Here is a 21,787-nt window from a genome sequence, read left to right as displayed (position 1 = left end):
TGTGTGTGCGTGTGTCTGTGCATGTGTGGTGTATGTGTGTGTGTGCGCGTGTGTCTGTGCTGGTGTGTCTGTGTGCGCGTGCGCGCGTGTGTCTGTGTGTATGTGTGGTGTGTGTGCGTGTGTGTGCACACGTGTGCGTGTGCATGAGTGTATGTGTGTGTGGTGTGGATGTGTGTGTGTGTTTGTGTTTGTGTGTGTATGAGTAGTGTGCATGCGTGTGTGTGGTGTGTGTGTGCACGCATGAGCGTGTGTACACACTTTTGCGTGCATGTGTGAGTGGTGTGCATGTCTGTGTGTGTGTATGTGTGTGTGTGTGTGTGTGTGTGTGTGTGTGTGTGTGTGTGTGTGAGAGAGAGAGACCGTGTCTTTGATGCTATATGTGTTAACATGTACCTTCGGGGAAACCCAGCTCCATTCTGCCTACAGTTCCTCAGGTCACAAGGTCAAATGTGAAGACACAAGGCTTACAGATAAGATGCAGCTGTTCTCAATTTCCTTCATAAACATCCGCAAGTTCAATTTGATATTCCTTTGGGGATTGCTGCAATGTCTGAACCAGCCTCTGGCCAGTGAGGAGCGTAGGTTGGGGGGAGATGTGGGAGGAAACGTGTGTGCAGTAACAAAAAAGGGCTCCTGCATTTATATAGTGCTTTTCACAACCAGCAAGTGCCTCCAAGGGCTGCGTAGCAGCTTTTTGAAGTGCAGTCACTGTTGCAATGTAGGAAACCCGGCAGCCAACCAGTGCACAGTAAGATCCCACAAACCGATACCTGTAATGACCCATAATCTGCTGTTTTCCATGATGTGGATCGAGGGATGACTATTAACCAGGGCACTGGGCAGACCTTGCCAACCTATCCCACCTACCCCTCCACCCAACCGCGACCACCCACCCCCACCGCACTTACTTGCCTTTGATTTAGTGACATGGGATTGAGATAAGTTATAGCTCCTCACCTTTAATGGATCATTCAAAAGACAGCACTGCCAACACTGTCAGTGCTGCATGAACACCAGCATGGATCTGTCGGGCCGAATGGCCTACTTTTGTGCTGTATTTTCTAATACTTTCCGCCATGATTGCTAATTATTAGATTGGAGTGGGTTAGCTCCACAAGCCGAATTCCAAATATACTTTGTCGGGTAATGTGCTATGTTCTACAGTGCTCAGTCTACAGAGGCTGAAGGTATCAGTCTCACAGCCCAATCTGTGTGTAGACTGCAGCAATTACTTTGGGAAATAACAGCCCAACCCTCTCCCTTCTGAAACCCATCGACTGCCACAGCTACTGGAATTTTGTATGGGTACTGGCATAGCAACGAGTCTGGGCTGGGCAAGGATTAATGTCTTATCCAAACGATAGCACCTCCAACAGCGTGACACTCCCCCAGCACCTCACTGGGTAGGGTGGGGGCTTCGTATTTAAGTCTCTGGAATGAGATTCAAACCTACTGTCCTCTAACTCAGGGGACACCCACAGAACACAGAGCCCCACAGATACTGACTGGGTTTGCACCTATCAGGTAGGAAAATGAGTTTTAATCAAGGAAGATGGTATTCTTTGCATAGGTCATAGAGTCATTGGGTCTACAGCACAGAAATCAGATCTGCGCTGATTATTCTAATCCTGTTTTCTAGCACTTGGCCCATAGCCTTGGTATCGCAAGGGCACATCTAAGTACTTCTTCAATGTTATGAGGGTTTCTGTCTCTAGCACCCTTACAGGCAGTGACTCCCAGATTCCCACACATTCTGCATAGAAAATACTTCTTCATATCTCCTCTAAATCTTCTTCCCTTACCTTAAATCTATGCCCCTTGTTCACTGATCCCTCCTTCAATGGGAAAAGCTCCTTCCTGTTAACCCTATCCATGATGAACAGATGCCAGTGTTGGAGCCAAGTGGATAAAGTCAGAAGTCACACGACATCAGGTTACAGTCCAACAGGTTTATTTGAAATCACAAGCTTCCTGCTCCTCTGATGCTGCTTCACCTGCTGTGTTCATCCAGTTCACCTTATTATCTCTTCTTTCAGAGCACTGCTCCTTTGTCGCGCGAAGTGAAAGGGAAGCACACAAACACAGAATTTCCAGGCAGAGAGATCGAAATGATGTGAGTGGAGTGTTAAATAATAACTCACTGCAGGTGATCCGAAGAGTCAGATGGTGTGAGGAAATTGTCAACAGCTGAATAACCAGCGATGGGATGACCTATAAACCGATTAAGTGAGACAGAGAGATAATTGCAAAAAATTAAAAATAAGGTGGTGCTGGGGACAAACCAGATGGGTGGAATAATACGATAGGTATAAGAGTCACATGACGAAGGTCTAACCAAAGTAATATATAACCTAAAACTCATTTAATCAGATTATAGGTAATCCCTTCACTTGTTACTCAACTGTTGACACTTTCCTCACACTGTCTGACTTTTTGGATCTCCTGCAGAGATTTATTATACGATACTCCACTCACACCATTTGTACGATCTTTTGATCTCTCTGCCCTTGATCTCTCTCTGCACATAAATTCTGTGTCTGTGTGCTCCCTCTCACTTCACCTGGTGAAGGCGTTGTGCTCCAAAAGCTTGAGATTTCAAATAAACCTGTTGGACTATAACCTGGTGTCGGTGTGACTTCTGACTTTACCTTATCAATGCCCCTCATAATTTTATAAATCTCAATCATGTCCCCTCTCAATCTCCTCTGCTCTAAGAAAAACAACCCCAATCTGTCCAATCTCGCTTCATAAATGAAACTGGTCAGCCCAGACAAAATCCTGATAAATCTCCCTCTGCACCCTCTCCAGGGCTGTCACATCCCTCCTATAATGTGAATTCCAGAACTGCACACAATACTTCAGCTGTGGCCTAACCAATGGTTTGTACAGTTCCAACACAACCTCCCTGCTCTTAAATTCTACGCCTTAGCTAATAAAGGCAAATATCCCATATGCTTCTTAACCACTTTATCTACCTGCCCTGATACCCTAAGGAATGGTGGACATGCTAACCAAGGTCCCTCTGATCCTCAGTACTTCCCAGGGTCCTACCATTCATCATGTATTCCCTTGCCTTGTTTGTCCTGTCCATGTGCAACATGTCACGTTGAACTGGTATTCTTGCAAATGTGAATTATTTATCAAGGGGGGGGTGGGGTAGTGCTGATAAACTGTACTTGTTCTCACAAACATGATCATGTTTAATAATGTAAAATTTCATGAGACTGTGTTCTCCCAATCCCCCTACCCCCAGTGATTTATCTCTGCAGCGTCAGCAGTGAGAAATGTTCCACGGGTACAACATGCACCGGTAAGTTTAAATATACTTAATTCTAAAGAAATTGTATGCGTACTTGGTTACAACTTAAATTTATTTTTAGATTTTAAAGGCATCAATAGTTGTGGGGAGAAATTGGGAAAAGGGCACTGAGACATAGGATTAACCACGAACATACAGCACATAGGCTCAAAGGGCCGAATGACCTACTTCCACTCCTAGTTTCTAAACTTTAATACTTAGAGAAAAAGCCGCCACAATGCACGCAGAAGTTACAACAAGCTTTTAAAAAACAGTAAGGGTTTTGATTGCCTTCACAAGGACATGTTAAGATGTTGGCACAGTGACTCAGGGGTTAGCACTGCTGCCTCACAGTACGAGGGACTTGGGTTCAATTCCACCCTCGGGCGATTGTCTGTGTAGAGTTTGCACATTCTCCCTGTTTCTGTGTGAGTTTCTTCCGGGTGCTCCGGTTTCCTCCCACAGTCCAAAGATTTGCAGGTTAGGGTGGATTGGCCACGTTAAATTGCTCATAGTGTCCAGAGATGTGCAGGCTATGTGGTTAGCCATGGGCAATGCAGGGCTTCAGGGAAGGGGTGGGTGTGGGTGGGATGTGGGTCGGTGTTGGATGAATGTCCTGCTTTCACACTGTAGGAATTCGGGAATGGTGCTTTCCCTTCATCCACCTCCACATCTATCCATCTCCTTCTTCGGACAACCACTCCTCTGCTTAGTCTTCCATTCATTTATCAAGTGGCTCATCTATTTGGCTCTCCATCCCTCTACCTGCCCATCTATCCTCTTGTGGATAGGCCATTTGGCCCAGCCACTCGGTGTCTGTGCTGACCTTTTAATGCTCTCGTTATCATGAGCTCATGCTGTTTCCACATTTCTCACATTGAAATTTCTTCTCCTTTGGTTTTCTGTCCAAGGTTAGGTCTAGCCTACAGTGGCCATGAGCGTGGGGCTGAAATAACTACACAAAGGCCAGTATCCCATCACCAAATCACCCTTTATTTACAAGTGTACATGACACTGACCCAGCTAGCACAGAGTTAGTTCCTAGAGTGAACAGAATCCTTAACAGTCCTGTCTATATCTGTCAGCCAAGGCTCCCTGATTGGACCAGGTTAACAGCCCTGTATTTAGGAACACTGCCATACACACTTTGATAGATACATTCCTTGACCAGTAAGTCCAGGAATGGGGCTCAAACCTGGAGCTTCTGGCTGAGAGATAGGGTCACTACCTATCTGTGCCACAGGGCACCCAGTTTATTTAAAGAATCTCTTCTTAAATCGTGCTGCCTCTTTCAATCACTCAAGAGCTTCACTTTGCCTCTGCCAATTTTTGCTTCGGTCTGAGTGGGTATGACAAATAGCTGGCGTGCAAAACGGGTATTTACCAACTTGGAGCAAACCCTGTGCCTATCAGCGGGTAGGGGTGCCTCTGCAATTGCTGTACCGACTTTGTCCCTCTTCCCCGACCACCCTACCAACTTGTCGCACCCTCCCACTCCTCCGTGTCTGAAATCTACAGACTTATCTCAGATCGCCCATCAACCTTCACTCCTCCCACGGGGCCGCTTGCAATCCCACTAACTGCTTTTTGGCGCTGCTGGGACTGCCAGAGCTGCCAGCCAATCGGCTAGACCGGGCAGATCTCCAGGGCGGAGCTTCCTGTCCCTGAGGGGCAGAATTTCCACTCTGATCCTAATAAGTTCTAGTAGTTTTATCACTGCAGTGGCGGTGGGGGTGGGTGGGATTGGATTCTTGAGGTGTGCTGGTAGTGTCCTTACCTCTGGGGTTGAAGCCCCAGCTCCTCCAGAGGTGTGTAATGACAGGTTGATTTAAAAATATCCACTATCTCAGCCTGTCCACATTAATAAGGCACTGAGCAACTTTTAACCCGCAATTGGGAGTACAATTTGTCCCCCTCGTAAAATCCACACCATCGACTCTGATAGCGCAATCCACAGTATCACACACTTGGTGTAAAAGAGTAGTGTTTGCTCCTAAATTTAACCCAGAATTTATTGCTGCCTCATTCTACATCCATCAATCTAAAGGAACCATCTGCTTCAGTTTATTCTTTCATGTCCCTTCCCCCACCCACCAGCACAGCTGAAGCCAGCGTTCAAACCTGTCACTTTCTTGGTCTTTTTAATTATTCATCTCAAGAGTTGACTGCCTGTCCCAAGCGGTCCTTGGGGAGCACCTTCTTCTTGAACGTTTGAAGTCCATGTGGAGCGAGAGCTGCCACATTGTCTGGAAGAGAATGAGCTGCTGGAGTTCTACGTCAAACTCCACTTTCCCAGCCAATCTCCGAAATTTCCTGACGGCCTCAGCTCACAAAAACAGCTTATTGATCCCAGTCTTGGATATACTCAAATAGGACAGTTCTGCTGGTTGGAAAGTGTAGGGCCAGGGGACTTGGTTTTAAATGTTCCTTATTTTAAGATAAGGAGGAATTCTTCACCCAGAATCTTTGGAATTCTCTACTCAAGAGGGCTTTGGAAGCTCAGTCATTCAGCGGAAATTGATAGGTCATCTGGAGATGACCTTAATGACATTAAAGGATTGGCGATTTTGCTGTAAGGTGTTGTTTACGTAGAAGATAAGCCACAATTTAGTTGAATGGCTCAATGGGTTGAATGGACTACTCCTGTTCCTATGTTTCTATGATCCTATATTCAACAACTGAGCGCTCATGGCTTTCTAGGGTAGAGATTTCCAAATATTCACAGTCAGCTGAGATACTCCTCCACCTCTCAGTCCAAAAGGATTGGAATCTTTATCCTGAGATACTGGTGAAATATAATCACGTCAGGAATGCCTGTGACTTAGAGAGGAACTCAGAGCTGGCAGAAGTCCTCCACATTTGTCCATGCAGATGGTGGAGAATGAGGGGAGTAGGTTGCTGAAGAAGCCTTATACTCTAGATAAGGCACATTGTGTATCTTCGAGCCCACCAGATTGACACATTTGCCCCCACCGCACTGGAAGTGCTCGGACTGCCGACAGAGATGGCCACAGCTCATGGTGAGTTATGTTCCTGTCTGTTGCAGATGAGGATAAATGTCAGACAAAACCATGTGGGTCCAATGCTATCTGTCACAACACTCCCAGCAGCTTCTACTGCACCTGTGAGAATGGATACTACTCAACTGGAGACAGAAAGTTCCGGAATGCAGCAGCGGCCTCTTGTTTAGGTAAATACAAAACCACACACTTGCTAACTTTGAGCAATTCGAATGTGACCTATTGTCCTCCCCTATCTTATCCTCCTCCTTCACCTTTGTCATGGTCAGAGAACTGTCTAGTCATAGAGTCATACACAGAAACAGACCCTTCGGTCCAACCAGTCCATGCCGAACATAATACCAAACTAAACTAGTCCCACTTGCTTGTGTTTGGCCCATATCCCTCCAAACCTTTCCTATTCATGTACTTATTTAAATATCCTTTAAACATTGTAAGTGCACCCACAACCACCGCTTCCTCTGGAAGTTCATTGCATACACAAACCACTCTCTGTGTAAAACAAATTGCCTCTCATGTCCTTGTTAAATCTTTCTCTTCTCACCTTAAAAATGTGTCCCCTGGTTTAGAAATCCCTCACCCTAGGGAAAAGAGACCTACATTTCACGTTATCTATATCCCTCATGACTTTATAAACTTCTTTAAGGTCACCTCTCAACATTCCAGTGAAAAAATTCCCAGCCTATCTAGGCTCTCCTTTTAACACAAAGCCCCCATTCCTGGCAACATCCTGGTAAATCTCTTCTGAGCCCTCTCCAGTTTAATAATATCCTTCCTATAGCAGGGCGACCAGAACTGGACACAGTACTCCAGAAGAGGCCTCACCAAATTCCTGTACAACCTCAACATAACGTCCCAAATCCTATACTCAATGGTCTGAGCAATGATGGCAAGTGTGCTAAACATGATGAATACCTTCTGAACCACCCTATCCATATATAATGCAAACTTCAAAGAATTATATACCTGGACCTTTAGGTTTCTCTGTTCTATAAAATTGTCCAAAGCCCTACTTTTAATTATATAAATCTTGCATTTGTTTGTTTTACCAAAATGCAATACCTCGCATTTATCCAAATTAAACTCCATCTGCCACTCTTCATCTTATTGACCCAATTGTCCATTGTGTTGGGGCCATAATGTCACAGCATTCTTTCACCATCCAGTGGCTCTCCAAAGCACTTGAGGAATGTAAAACCCTGGTTGACTTCCTCTCACTGACCTCACGGTGCATACCCCACTGACCGGTATGACTAGCTAACTCAGCAAAGTTCATCTTTGTGGGGTGGGGAGAGAGGTTTGCGGGGACGAATGTTAACCCTGGGAGACCCAGGAATTGGCGCAATGGTGGTCTGGCAATGGGGACTGTGGAAGTATCATTGATTGTCACATCAACCAACTTTGTTCGCTAAACGCCTTTAGGAAGGAAAATCTGCCATCCTTATCTGGTCTTGTTACATGGGACTCCAGACTTACTGCCCAACTGTGCTCTGAAATGGCTGAGCAAGCCACTCAGTTCAAAGGAAACCAGGAACAGGCAATAAAAGATGCTTTTGCCAACAACACCTGGCATCCCATGAAAGAAAGAGCTGTGGTTCCCACTAAATATAACATGAAGTCTAACCAGAGCTTTAGATTATTGCAGTTTTTACCCACATCTATTCCTAACCACACACTTTTCCAAACTTTAAGGGCTGGCAAGTTGAAATCATAGAGTTAAAAGGACAGCATCATAGAATTTAGCTGCCTGTGTTGAATTCAGAGTGTCATTGCTGGCATGTTATAGCTGGAAGTAAAGTCTATCATCCCTTCTCCCATTGCCAAGCACTTTCAGCCAACTCTATTGATGCAGAAGAATTTTATGTGTGCCGATATTGTCTTCCAGATTATGATGAGTGTCGCAACATTCAAACAGTATGCGGTAGCAATGCAATGTGTCACAATACAGCTGGTGGATTCTACTGCCTGTGCGACAAAGGATTTTCCCGAGTATCTGGCCAGACCAAGTTTACAGGTTATGGAGCTGGGTGTGAAGGTGAGGAGGCTGGTCAGATCCTGGTTCAGTTTCCTCTTTTCTTGTGCGGGTTCTGGGGGACGGGACAGCCTAAGAATATTTCAGCTGACCCCACTCAAGTGTTCGGTTTTATTAAGTCACTGAAGTGCCCTCAGGCTGATCCAGATGCCAATTCTAATCAAACATTGAGGTGAATCAGGCCAGCGGTGAAAGATGGCACCTGAGAATCAGCAACGTCAACATTTGTTGGGTCTGGTGAGGTGGTTCTTGTTCTGAGCCATACATAAATGGGCCTCTCTTTAAGCTAAATATTTTCATTTTTCTCTTATTCTTAAACTATCAAAATGGCGCCATGTTGTGGTGACGAATGAAAGTTTTTCACTGTAGTTTATTGTATTTCTCACCGTAAAATACACATTGACAATAAAAATCCCTCATTCATTCATGCAATAAAATCGTTCATTCTCAAGATACTTGCCTAGCAAAGATGGACCAATCCCCGCTCAGAAATGTGCCATGACCTCCACCCTCTGCTCCACTTTAACCCTGTTTTGGGAGGGCCAAGAATTCCAATCTGCCCTTTGAAGAAATATTTCCTAATCTTGCCCGAGCAGGTCGTTCAAAGGTTAAAAGTCTGACACTTTATTTGCACTTGTCTAACCACGGAAAATACTTTATCTAATCTATAATGATTGCAATCACCTCAATTAGTGCACCAGTTTAGCTTCTATATTAAGTGTAAAATGTCCTTATAATTCAGGGGGTGACATGTTGGCTCAGTGGTTAGCACTGCTGCCTTGCAGGGCCTGGGACTTCAGTCTGATTCCACCCTCAGGCTACTGTCAGTGTGGAGTTTTCATGTTCTCTTTGTGTCTGCGTGTCTTTCCTCTGGGTGCTCTGGTTTCCTCCCACAGTCCAACGATGTGCAGGTTAGGATGGATTGGCCACGCTAAATTGCCCCATAGTGCGCAGGGATATGCAGGCTAAGTTGGTTAGCCATGGGAAATGCAGGGTTACAGGGATGGGATGGGCCTTGGTGGGATGCTCTTCAGCCAGTATGGACTCAAAGGGCTGAATGGTCTGTTCCCACACTGTAGGGATTCTATGAATTCAATCATTTCAGTCCAGGTATTACTCAGGTGGTGGATATCTCATGGAACAGTGGATAGTGCCCTACCCCTGATCTAAAGATTCTCAGTTTAAACTCTTGGCCAAGGACATTCACTCAAAACACAGCCAAACAGGTTAATCACCATCTACAAATCTTTCCAATAGATATTGGGCAGGCAGTAAAAGTGGGACAGTCTCTTGGTCAGCTATGGCAATGCAGAGTGATGGGCCAAGTGGCCTGTTTCTATACTGCTCATTCTATGTCCGTGAAGAGACAATCAGAAGGGATGATTGTGGGAGAAATAATTCGACATTCCCTCTTCTACATCACTGACAACTGTTCAAATGATCCTCAGAGAGGTTTTAAATCATATCATTTTTCTTGTGTGTTAACATTGTATTCAAGCAGAGCAGAGATCTTGCTCCGGTTATGTGTTTGTGCTGTAAGAGCCTAATCAATTCCATGAAACAAGTAAACCCAACGCCAATCAGAGGGTCTGACTGCCTCTGCCCCCTCTGGGCCAGGATAGGGTTAAGCAGCCTACAGATGTGTCAGGGCCCAGCTAAGAGTAATGAATGGTCTCTCTTCTCCATTGCAGATATCAATGAGTGCCTCCAAGATCCCTGCCAACCTGACATTGTCTGCCAGAATTTAAACGGAAGCTACATTTGTATTCCTCAGCCAGGATTTATGTCACAAAACGTTAACAAAGTCACTCAGAGTAAGAAAATCCAAAATTAGTCGACAGAAAATGCAATTGCGAATAGTGTTAATGTTTAGAGTGGAAGAACTTTTGTGAGACTAAAAATGGTCACCCACTTTAATAGATCAGCCCAGCTTCTCACCTGTCCACAACTCCTTCAGTCTCCAGACAAAAATCTTCTTGATTGTGTCTTCTTCCTCTTCATCCTCTTCAATGCCACAATCCCTGATTATTGATACTGCAACTCCCTAAAGTAAAACACAATTCTGATTTCAGTTCCGAGCACAGAAGTTCTTCCAAGCGGGGATCATTTCCAAGGTATCAGGGACGTGTTCGGGGGATGTTGGTTCAAATCCCATCTGCGGCAGATGGTGAAATTCTAGTTCAATAAAAATCTGGAATATTAAGGCCGATCACGTCAATTGTCATAAAGATTCATTTTTTATTTTAATTCATTCATGGGATGAGGGCATCATTGACCAGGCCAACATTTATTGCCCATCCCTAATTGCCCAGAGGGCAGTTAAGACTCAACCACATTGCTGTGGGTCTGGAGTCACATGTAGGCCAGGCCAGGTAAGGATGGCAGTTTCCTTCCCTAAAGGACCAGATGGGTTTTTGTGACAATCGACAATTAATTCATGGTCATCATTAGACTCTTAATTGCAGATTTGTTTTTTAATTGGGCTCAAATTCCACTATCTGCTGTGGCGAAGATTTGAACCCAGGTCCGTGGAACATTACCTGGGTCTCCAAATAAACAGTCCAGCAATAATACCACTTGTCTCCCCTGGTTTGCTAAGTCCTCTAGGGAAGGAAATTCCTACCCAGTCTGGCCTATGTGTGGTCCCAGACCCACAGCAACGTGATTGAGTTTTAACTGGCCTCTGGCAATTGGGGATGGGCAATAAATGCTGGCCTAGCCAATGGTGCCTACATTCTATAAACAAATGGGGAAAATAATGCCCTGCTAAAAGCCCTCCATATGTTAGGCAGGGAGCGTTTGCTCATTTTAAGGCAGACATGTGCCACCTGCCATATTGATGAGGTCAGACATTGGCACTCACATGTGAAACAGGCCTTTGGTCCTTTGCGCCCATAAGTAAGAGGCTGATTACCCATTCTGAGGCCTCCACTACCAGTCCGGTATGCCCTGAGGCAATTTTAGCACACAGGAAAGCCAGGCCGACATCGGGTCTAACAGGCCTCCCTTAAAGCACATCTGCAGGTTGGAGCCAACATAGGCTGGACAGAGTAGACAGGGAGGAGCTAAAAGAAAAACAGAATGAGAGGGCATCAATTTAAAATGATGCACAAACGCAGCAAGAGCGATGTGAGAAATGAAACATTTGCACTCAGTCGGTAGTTTAGGTTCTGGAATGTACTACCTGGAAATGTGATGGAGGCAAATTCAACTAAGGCATTCAGGAGGGGCATTGGCGGGTTATTTGGATGGAATTGGTGTACAGGGATATGGGGTAAAGACAGGAGATTGGCTCTAGGCAATGGAATTAGCACAGGCACAATGGGTGGAATGGTCTCTTTCTGTGCCGTGACAATTATGGCTGTCACAGTGGCTCAGTGGTCAGCACTGCTGCCTCACAGTGCCACAGACCCAGGTTTGATCCCACCCTCGGGTGACTGTCTGTGTGGAGTTTGCACATTCTCCCCGTGTCTGCGTGGGTTTCCTCCGGGTGCCGAGGTTTCCTCCCAGAGTCCAAAGGTGTGCGGGGTAGGGTGGATTGGCCATGGTAGATGTGGCGTTAGTGGATACCATGGGGTGGCTGGATCGGATGCTCTACGAAGGGTCAGTGTGGACTCGAAGCCAAATGGCCTCCTCCCGCACTTTGAGGATTCTGTGAAGCTTTAAAAATTTATCTGACTTGAGGGCCAGCAGGAGTAGGGCATCTCATCCTGACCCAACAGTTACAACGCACTGAGCTCTCTTATTAACTGCTCCCTCTGTTTCCCCACCCTGACGATGGACACACATACATACACACACACACACACACACACACACACACACGCGCGCACACAAATCTATTGGCTCTTAATCCAGAAAGTTGGGTTTTAGCTTCTCTTGCTCGGTAAGACAGACCTGTGCACCAGGCATCACTGGCATTTAATAAATGTGTCACTGTGGCCAAGAGGTAGCGAGGTTCTTCAGTTAGTCGCAGATGGTTTACTCGGACACAAAATGGGACCAAGAAAATCCAAGATCTCAGGTGGGATGGAGGGTGTCAGTGGCAGGGCCTGGCCTGAGATCAAGAAATGTCAAGTCAACCCCTGCGCGACCAAATTGAACTTCCATTACAGATTCGGCAGCAGTCAACATAATGATTTGAAAAATTGAGTTTCTAAATGCTTGCTAATTGGCCATTGTCCTCCTCACAGGTCCGTTTTTGCAATGTCTAGCTGTTCTCCTGAAAGACCAATCCATTATCGATAAGTGTTACTCCCAGCATCAAGCAGGATCACAGGTACTGTCACATCCTTCCATGCGCTTGTGTCACAAGGCTTTGAATTCACTGGTTATCCCTAATCAGCCCTTGCTTTTCCAAATGCATGTAAATCCTATCCCTCAAAATCGCCTCCAATTGCTTAACCACCCCTGATGTAAGGCTCACCAGTCTGTGGTTCCTTGGCTTTTCCTTACCACCTTTCTTAAATAATTGCACCACATTAGCCAACCTCCCGTCCCCCAGCACCTCATTAGTGGCTAAATATCTCAGCAAAGGGCCCAACAATCTCTTCCCAAAAAGTTCTGGGAAACACCTGATTAGATCCTCGGGATTTATCTACCTTTATGTGTTTTAAGACCTCTTCTGTAATATGAACTCTTTTCAAGACATCACTATTTATTTCTCCAAGTTCTGTAGCTTTCATGTCCTTCTCCACAGTAAATACTGATGCAAAATGTTTGTTTCATATCTTACCCATCTCCTGTTGGTCCACACATAGATAGCCATGTGATTTTTAAGGGGCCCTATTCTCTCCTTAGAAACTCTTTTGCCATTGATGTATTTATAGAATCGCTTTGGATTCTCCTTAATTCTATTTACCTAAGCGGTCTCATGTCCCCTTTTTGCCCCCCTGATTTTCCTCTTAAGTAAATCTGCTTCTCTTTAGGTTTTAGACTGTTTTAGTACATCTTCTCACTTTGCCTTTGATTCCTTAAGTCTCCAAAAGAAAATCCAGTTGTATCTTGTCTCTGCATCGACATCCATTTCAACGTCAAAGCCTTGGTAAAATCAAAGGGCAAAATCTCAGAGTAACGACTTACACAGTGATGAGGAGAAATTTCTTCTCTCAGAGGGGAGTGAATCTGTGAAATTCCTGACCCCAAAGGGCCATCAATGTTGGGTCATTAATTATACTCAAGGCTGAGATAGATTTTTAAATCATGAAGGAATCAAGAGTTATGGGAGAAAGGCAGGAAAGTGGAGTTGAGGATTATCAGTGATGATCTTTGGAATAAATCCACAGAGGACAGTATCCCATCACCAAGTTACCCTTTATTTACATTGTACATGACACTGACCCAGCTAGCACAGAACTGGCTCCTAGAGTGAGCAGAACCCCTAATACTCCTGCTTATATTTGTCAGCCAGAGCTCCTGATTAGATCAGGTTAACAGCCCCAACCAGGGAACTCGTATTCTATGAGATTCACCCAGCCTACCTTGTTACAATCACTACAATCTCATTGAATGGCAGAGCAGACTCAATGGGCTAAATGACCTGTTCCTGCTCCTATATCTTATGGCTTTGATCAGAAAGGGCAGTGGAAGCAAGTTCAATCATAGCTTACAACAGAAAATTGAATAAATGGTACATTTTCAGAGTTATGGTAAAAGAGCAGGCAAGAGTGGGACTAATTGGAAAATCTTTCAATGTGCTTACACAGTGACACAATGGGCTGAATGGCCCTTTCTCTCGTGGATGATTCAATGAATAAATCTTTGTAGAATATGCAATGAGCAACGCAAACTTTAAAAGTGGCCTGCATCTCAATTTTAATAGTCTCTTTTCCGCTTTCGATTCTCACCGTGATCTCACCCATTCCTAACTCTTTAAGGGCCCCCAAACCCCACATCCACTCAGCCCTCGAAAGATTAACTCTGTTTCTCTCTGCACAGATGCAGCCGGGCCTGCTAAGTTTCTCCAGAATTTTCTCTGTTTATTTGGGATAGACTTTATCCCCCTGAGGGAGTCCAGCTGTTTGTCACCGCACTGAGTACAGGGGCGATGGAGATTGTTATGGATCAGGCCAGACCCCCTCAAAATATTTGAAGACACCCTGTTTTTTTTATTTTAAAGGTAGATGTGAAGTGGGCATTCCAGGAGTGATGCAACTGGTCAAACTATTCAGCTTTAACCAAAACAAAATAGTTGAAACACGAACAAAAGAAAGTGGAATTTAGAATAACTTAGCTATTGGAAAACTTAACCAACCTGATACAGCAATTCAGTTGACCCGACCTGAAATGTCAACTTTCCTGCTCCTCTGATGCTGCCTGGCCAGCTGTGTTCCTCCAGCTCCAAACTGCATTATCTCAGCTGGCCTAATATTGTATCATCCCACAAACACACCCCTGGGCAAAAAGGTAAATTCAAACACAGATTTTTACAGGCAGGAGGGATCAACGTCCAGAGAGATTTCAGAGAATGTCAGTTAGGAATCATTTACTGAAACTTGCAACCCTTTTGATACTCAAAACATCTTGTGACTGCTACAGCTACAAAATAGAAAACCCTGAAACTGGGAGAACCGGCCGCTAACTTTCTATTGTTAAACTATTTTAGCTTTCTAGCTCCCTAGACTCTTCGGCACTTCTGCCTTTACCTCACTTCAAAAAAAAACCTAGGACAAAATAACCTTTTTTAAAATGACAGCGTTGTAACAAGATCTTCCCTGAGATCTCCATGGGCGTGGTCAAGAGAAAGCGCCTTTGTGACAAAATTTTTGCCCTAGCACAAAGTATGATGGTCTTCGGGATTAAATGTGTTCTTTCTGGAATAAGCAATAATTAGTTTCCAGACAGGAGGAGCACTTGACAGAGCTTGTACCTCAAGGCAGAAAGTCCAAGTCTGACTGCCACGCTGGGTTTTAAGGAGCAGCCATAATGTGGCCAAGAATGTTGATTGACAGCCTGGAAATCCATCCAATCTCCTTTTTGGCAGGCAGTAAGCGTGGCGGGGGTGGGGGGGAGTGGTGTCCTAGCAAGGGGGGACACTGGCAGACCACTTGTCCATAAGCCTGGTGTCAATCCCCCAATGGATGTTCATGGTCCAACTCTTGGATACAAGGACGGGAGAAAAGAAAGACGGTTTCCTTAAAGAACTAGGAGTGGAGAGATGATGAGACCATTTTCTTTTCATGATTTCAATTAGGAAATTGGGGAATAGGCATAGGCTGGGATGCCTGTTCTTCCTCGATTAGGATCTGCACTATGGGCAGACATCTCTGGAGTGAGATTTGATCTGACTGTAGGGGAGGTTCCATTTGCTCTGATCAGAACTAAGCCTAACAATATCTTTACTGACCTTCCTTTCTGTTTCTTTGTCATGAAGACTACAGTTGATCAACTTTGCTCTCTCATCAAGCCGACGCTCACGTTTGCAGAAAGTATGTGCCAAGACGAGATCCCCAGATCAGCACACAGCCCTATCACATTAAGAGTAAGTTTATAAAGCATCGTTACCTTAGTGTTAACGAAGAACATGCCAACTTCACACCTTGTCTTGCATTTGATGGATGTCAAATGAAATAGCAGATATTTCTCAAATGGTGAGAGGCTGGGAAATGTTGATGGTCAAATTGGATGTCCTTGACCATGAGTCACCAAAACCAGCATTCAGGCGAGTTAGTCTTTATTACAAGATGACTCGAATATGGGAGTAAAGATGTCTAGCTGCAATTGTATGGGGCCTTATTAAGTCCATGTGTGTATTGTACACAGCTTTGGTCTCCTTCCCTAAGGACAGGTAGAATTACCATAGAAGGAGTGCAGGTTCACCAGACCAGTTTTTAGGATGGAGCGATTGTCCCATGATGAAAGATTCAATAAACTTGGTCTATATCATCTGGAGTTTAGAAAAGTAGGAGGCCACATTTGGAATACTCCGTTCAGTTCTGGTCTCCCTGCTATAGGAAATATGTTGTTAAAGGTGCAGAAGAGATTTACAAGGATGTAGCCAGGGTTGGAGTGTTTGAGCTATAGGGAGAGGCTGAATAGGCTGGGGCTATTTTCCCTGGAGTGTTGGAGGCTGAGGGGTGACCTTATAGAGGTTTATAAAATCATGAAGGGCAGGGATAGGGTGAATAGTCAAGGTCTTTTCCTCAGGGTAGGGGACTCTAAAACAAGAGGACATAGGTTTAAAGTAAGAGGGGAAAAATTTGAAACGGACCTAAGGGGTAACATTTTCACACAGAGGGTGGTGCATGCATGGAATGAGCTGCCAGAGGAGGTGGTGGAGGCTGGTACAATTACAATACTTAAAAGACATCTGGATGGGTACGTGGACAAGAAGGGTTTAGAGGGATATGAGCCTAATGCTGGCAAATGGGACTATATTAATTAAGGATATCTGGTCGGCATGGACAAGTTGGACCTAAGGGTCTGTTTCCAAGCTGTACAACTCTATGACTGTATGGGTCAGGCAACAGATTCCAGGTCACTACCACCCTCCAGCAGAAAACAATTCCCATTGATTCTCCCTTTAAACTCTTACATCTTGCCCCAAATCAATTCCCCGGATAATGGACCCTGGAGCAAGAGTAACAGGCCCTTCCTAGACACTTTAGCTAGACCGCCTTATAAGTTTATAAGCTGTAGTTAGGTCCTCCCTTCAGTCCTTTCTGTTGTAAAGGCAGCAACCGTAGCCTTTTGGAGGAAGGTTTGATCATTTCAGTTGTCCTGCAGAATCCTCCCCAAAGTATCCACTGGATATATCTCAGTTCTTCCAAGCATTGTCCCATTGGTCATTAAAGCTGAGGGGACATCGCTGAAGAGGTTTGGCAATGGTCCATAATGGCTTTCTCAACTTGTTTGGTGATGGAATTGTTAAGTTGGTCTCGATCGCCAAATTGTTGCTGATTTCCCCAGAGTCTGCCAATGTATGGGTCAAGAATTAACCCTGCATCGTAAAAGAGCATTGATTAACTGAAGGAGGCTTATAAAGAATTTCTGAAAGCTAAGAGGCTATGTGCGGACATGAAGGACTGAATGGCCTCCTTCTGCCCCACATCATAGCACAGAAGATTGTATCCATCCTCACCAAGAACAGGCTCAAATGGAATGGATCTCAAGGAAAACTTATTGAGCAGGGCAGTCAATGTTTACACTGAGGTTTTCATGAAAGGAGCAGGGGGAGAAAACTGGTGTTATAAAACAATAATTACATCTCATCCACAGAACGTCATGAGCTTTGGAAACAAATTCATCAATGACAGTTCCATGCTGGAGAAAGTGGACAATGAAAATCAACTACAGTCAACCTCAGTGTTCTTGAATGCCATGGAAAGTTTCACCCTAAATGCAGCTTTGGCCTTACCTGGCCAAAAGGCCAAGAACATAGCAACGCCATATTTAGGTACAGTCGAAACTTTGCAAATATCTTCATGGCTGTTTTTGTTTTGAAGTGTAGAAGAGGTAGTTCTGGTAATAATTCAGTGTATAAGATGCAGGATCATGAAAGCACACATGTGGGGAGTGGGTGGGAAAGTGCAATTGAGGCAGTACACCAGCTATGATTGTATTGAATGGTAGAGCAGGCTTGTTGGGTCGAATGCTCTATCCCTGCTCCTGTTTTTTAATCTCTTACTTGAGGGAGGGCTGGCAAATTCTCTCTGGTGCCTTATATAAGAGATATCGGCTTGACCCTTCAAGTCTGTTCCACCATTGAACAAGAGCATGGCTCTTGCTCCACCTCAGTGCCATCTTCCTACAGTATACCCACGTCCCCTGATTCCCTCAGTCCTGAAAAATCTAACATCATCTGTCCTGAACATGCTCAATGTCTGAGTACCAATGATCCTCTGTCGTAGAGAACAGCGAAGATCCGAGTTTCCCAAACTAAACTAGTCCCCCTTGCTTGCAATTGGCCTATAACCCTCCAAACCTTTCCTATCCATCTACCTACCCAACCATCTTTTAAATGTTGTACCTTTATTCTACATCTGCCACTTCTTCTGGCAGCTCGTTCTACATACGAACCACCTTCTGTGTGAGAAAGTTGTCTCTCAGGTCCATTTTAAATCTTTCTACTCTCACCTTAAAAATAGGACCCCTAGTTTTGAACTCCCGCATCCTAGGGAAAAGACCTTTGCTACTCACCTTACCTATGCCCCGCAAGGTTTTTTAAACCTGTATAAGGTCACCCCTCAATCTCCTGCGCTCCAGGCAGAAAGGTCCCAGCCTATCCAGCCTTTTAGGGCTTGAACACTTTCTTCCCTGCCTTTACCCTAACAACCACACACCAGGCCTTGTCATCACAAGGGTGGTACCATTAAGAACCCATTGCCAACCATTAATGGTCCCCATTAGCAGTTATACGTTCTCCCAGGCTGACCATGATCCAGTCCTTTGTCTGCCCAACTGTTTCTCGTTCTCTCTCTGGGCTCATCTCCACCTATCATTTACTCTTCCCAACTCCCCACAACTGACCTTCAACCTTTCCTAACCACAACCAGTTCTGAGGAAGGGTCTCTGGACCCAAAACGTTAACTGTCCACAGATGCTGCCAGACCTGCTGAGCTTTTCCAGCAATTTCTGTTTTTATCTCTAAAACAGTGAGGGTTTTCACTCTTTTTTTCTTCATTCATGGCACGTGGGCCAATGTTTATTGCCTGCCCCTACTTACTCGGAGGGCAGTTATGAGTCAACCACATTGCTGTGGGTCTGGAGTCACATGTAGGCCAGATCAGGTAAGGATGGCAATTTCCTTCCTTACTGAACCAGAAAGGGTTTTCCAACAATCAGCTGTGCTTTCATTAGACTCTTGCTTATTTAACTAAATTGAAGATTATTTTATTCAATTCAAATTCCACTATCTTCCACGGACAGATTTGAACCCTCGTCCCCAGAACATTACCTGGGTCACTGGAATAATAGCCTGGCAATAATACTATTGGGCTATCACCTGTCCTATTAACTGGCTGCTTGTGGGAGCTTGCTATATACAAATTGGCTGACACGTTTTGCTATATTAAAACACAATTTCAGTGCTATTTTACTACAAATTCTGGTCACCATATTATAGGAAGGATATTATTAAGCTGGAGAGGGTTCAGAAGAGATTTACCAGGATGTTGTTGGGCAGGGAATGTTTTTTTCTACTCATTTGTGGGACGTGGGCATTGCTGGCTGGGCCCAGCATTTCTTGCCCGTCCCTAGTTGCCCCTTGAGAAGGTGGTGGTGAGCTGCCTTCTTGAACCACTGATGTCCTCCTGCTGTGCGTTGACCCACAATGCCCTTAGGGAGGGAATTCTACAATTTTAACCCAGCAACTGTGAAGGAACGGCGATATATTTCCAAGTCAGGATGGTGAGTGGCTTAGAGGGGAACGTGCAGGGGGTGGTGTTCCCATATATCTGCTGCCCTTGTCCTTCTAGATGGAAGTGTTTGAGAGTCTGGAAAATGCAAAGGATTTCTGGTGAATTTCATCAGTGCACCTTGTAGATAGTACACACTGCTGCTCCTGAGCGTCGGTGGTGGAGGGAGTAGATGCTTGTGGATGTGGTGCCAATCAAGCGGGCTGCTTTGTACTGGATAGTGTCAAGCTTCTTTAGTGTTGTTGGGGCTGCACCCATTCAGGCAAGTGGGGAGTATTCCATCACACTCCTGACTTGTGCCTTGTAGATGGTGGACAGGCTTTGAGGAGTTAGCAGGTGAGTTACTCGCTACAGAATTCCCCACCTCTGACCTGCTCTTGTAGCCACACTACAAGTTATAAGGAGTTGGAGACGCTGGATAGGCTGGAACGTTTTTCACTGGAGCATAGGAGGTTGAGGAGTGACCTTATAGAGGTTTATAAAATCATGAGGGGCATGGATAGAGTTAATGGCAGGTGTCTTTTCCCTGGGATGGGCGATTTCAAGACTAGGGGGGATATATTTAAGGCGACAGGAGAGAGATTTAAAAAAGACATGAGGGGCAATTTTTTTACACAGAGGGTGGATCATGGGTGGAAATGAACCTCCTGCGAAAATGGTGAATGTAGGTACAGTTACAATGTTTAAAAGACATTTAGATATGTACGTGAATAGGAAATGTTTGGAGGAGTATGGGCCAAGTGCAGGCAGGTGGGACTAGTTTAGTTTGGGATTATGGTCAGCATGGACTGGTTGGACCGAAGGGTCTGTTTCCGTGCTGTCTGACTCTATGACTATAAATACGTCATTGACCGTAAAGTGCTTTGGAATGAGCTGAGGACGTTAAAAAAGTGATAAAAATTCAAGTTTTCATTTCATTTTCTGTAAATCAGTCCAATGTTTCACAGTGTTTCCATGGTCTGTGCTTCGCTTGAGGTTCTCTCCAAGAGCAGCCACTGCCCTAGGGACTGATTCCTTATAAACTGTTGCTCCTAGTGCTGTGCTAAGAGAGCTCTGGGCTTTTGGGCTGGTGCTCTGGCCTGTTGGCAGGTCCCATTTCTGGATCATGCTCCCTGGGCCACCAGAAAACCAAGAGGGAAACTGCTCTGAGTCCCACCAGGGATGGGGATAGCAAGATCCCATGAAAACTGAGTCATGAATGGAGGCAAGGATTTGTTTAGGGGAATGAGACTAAAGATGCAATAAACTCTCAGAGAATCTTCTATTACAAACATCTTCTCAACAAACAATGAGATGGAGTATCAGTTTTAAGCAGCTTGACTACCATGTTGTAGCCAGTACCACAAAGTCTGCCAGGCCAGTCTTAAAGGGAAGGTTACAGAGGCCCCCAGTCAACAAGCTTCAACTCATAGAATCCCTATAGTGTGGACCATTTGAGTCCACACTGACCTTCCAAGGTGTAAGCCACCCACACTCACCACCTCCCCCCACCCACCCCCCACCCACCTAGCCCTGTAACCCCACATTTCCCATGACTAATCCACCTGGACTACACATTCCTGGACACTATGGGGCAATTTAGCACGGCCAATCCACCCCAACCTGCACATCTTTGGACTGTGGGAGGAAACCCACGCAGACACGGGGAGAAAACCTGCAAACTCCACACAGGCAGTCGCCTGAAGCTGGAATCGAACCTGGCGCTGCGAGGCAGCAGTGCCAACCACCGAGCCACCATGAATGAATTACCAGGTTGTGAAAGCAAGGCCAGCAGGAGTACACAATATGACCTCTCTGTTATTAAAAAAGTGTCAGAGCAGCCAGGAGACGACCCGATAGTGGGACATGTCACCCACAGACACAAGTAGAAGAGTTTATCACATTTACAACTGACCTGAACGATAGGGTTTTTTTTTATTTAACTTGTAGATCTTGATGTTCGCGTCATCCAAACGAAGGATCATTCAAATATACCTGACAAAATAACCCTCCACGCGAATGAAAACATAATGGATGCTTATTCACGGACGGTGACCCAGGGAGGAGCTGGAGGTGAGCTTTCATTTCTTTTGGGCTTTGCTTC

The 21,787-nt window shown here is 45.1% G+C and overlaps 1 protein-coding gene across 2 annotated transcripts in view; it reads left to right on the top strand.

Annotated features, from left to right (window-relative positions):
* LOC109935379 (adhesion G protein-coupled receptor E1-like) overlaps positions 1-21,787 on the top strand; it is a 49,896-nt gene that overhangs the window by 5,697 nt on the left and 22,412 nt on the right. For both annotated transcript variants that reach the window (XM_048617942.1, XM_048617943.1), the window contains 8 exons: positions 3,254-3,310; positions 6,345-6,488; positions 8,204-8,353; positions 10,042-10,164; positions 12,544-12,629; positions 15,723-15,830; positions 17,567-17,744; positions 21,634-21,756. In XM_048617942.1, the coding sequence (XP_048473899.1) occupies positions 3,254-3,310; positions 6,345-6,488; positions 8,204-8,353; positions 10,042-10,164; positions 12,544-12,629; positions 15,723-15,830; positions 17,567-17,744; positions 21,634-21,756 (969 nt within the window). The remainder of the gene's footprint in view (positions 1-3,253; positions 3,311-6,344; positions 6,489-8,203; positions 8,354-10,041; positions 10,165-12,543; positions 12,630-15,722; positions 15,831-17,566; positions 17,745-21,633; positions 21,757-21,787) is intronic.

This window comes from Rhincodon typus, chromosome 38, assembly GCF_021869965.1.
Source record: "Rhincodon typus isolate 14 chromosome 38, sRhiTyp1.1, whole genome shotgun sequence".
NCBI classification, from domain to species: domain Eukaryota; kingdom Metazoa; phylum Chordata; class Chondrichthyes; order Orectolobiformes; family Rhincodontidae; genus Rhincodon; species Rhincodon typus.
Note: the sequence above shows the minus strand (reverse complement) of the source record. Positions and strands in the feature narration are given on the sequence as shown.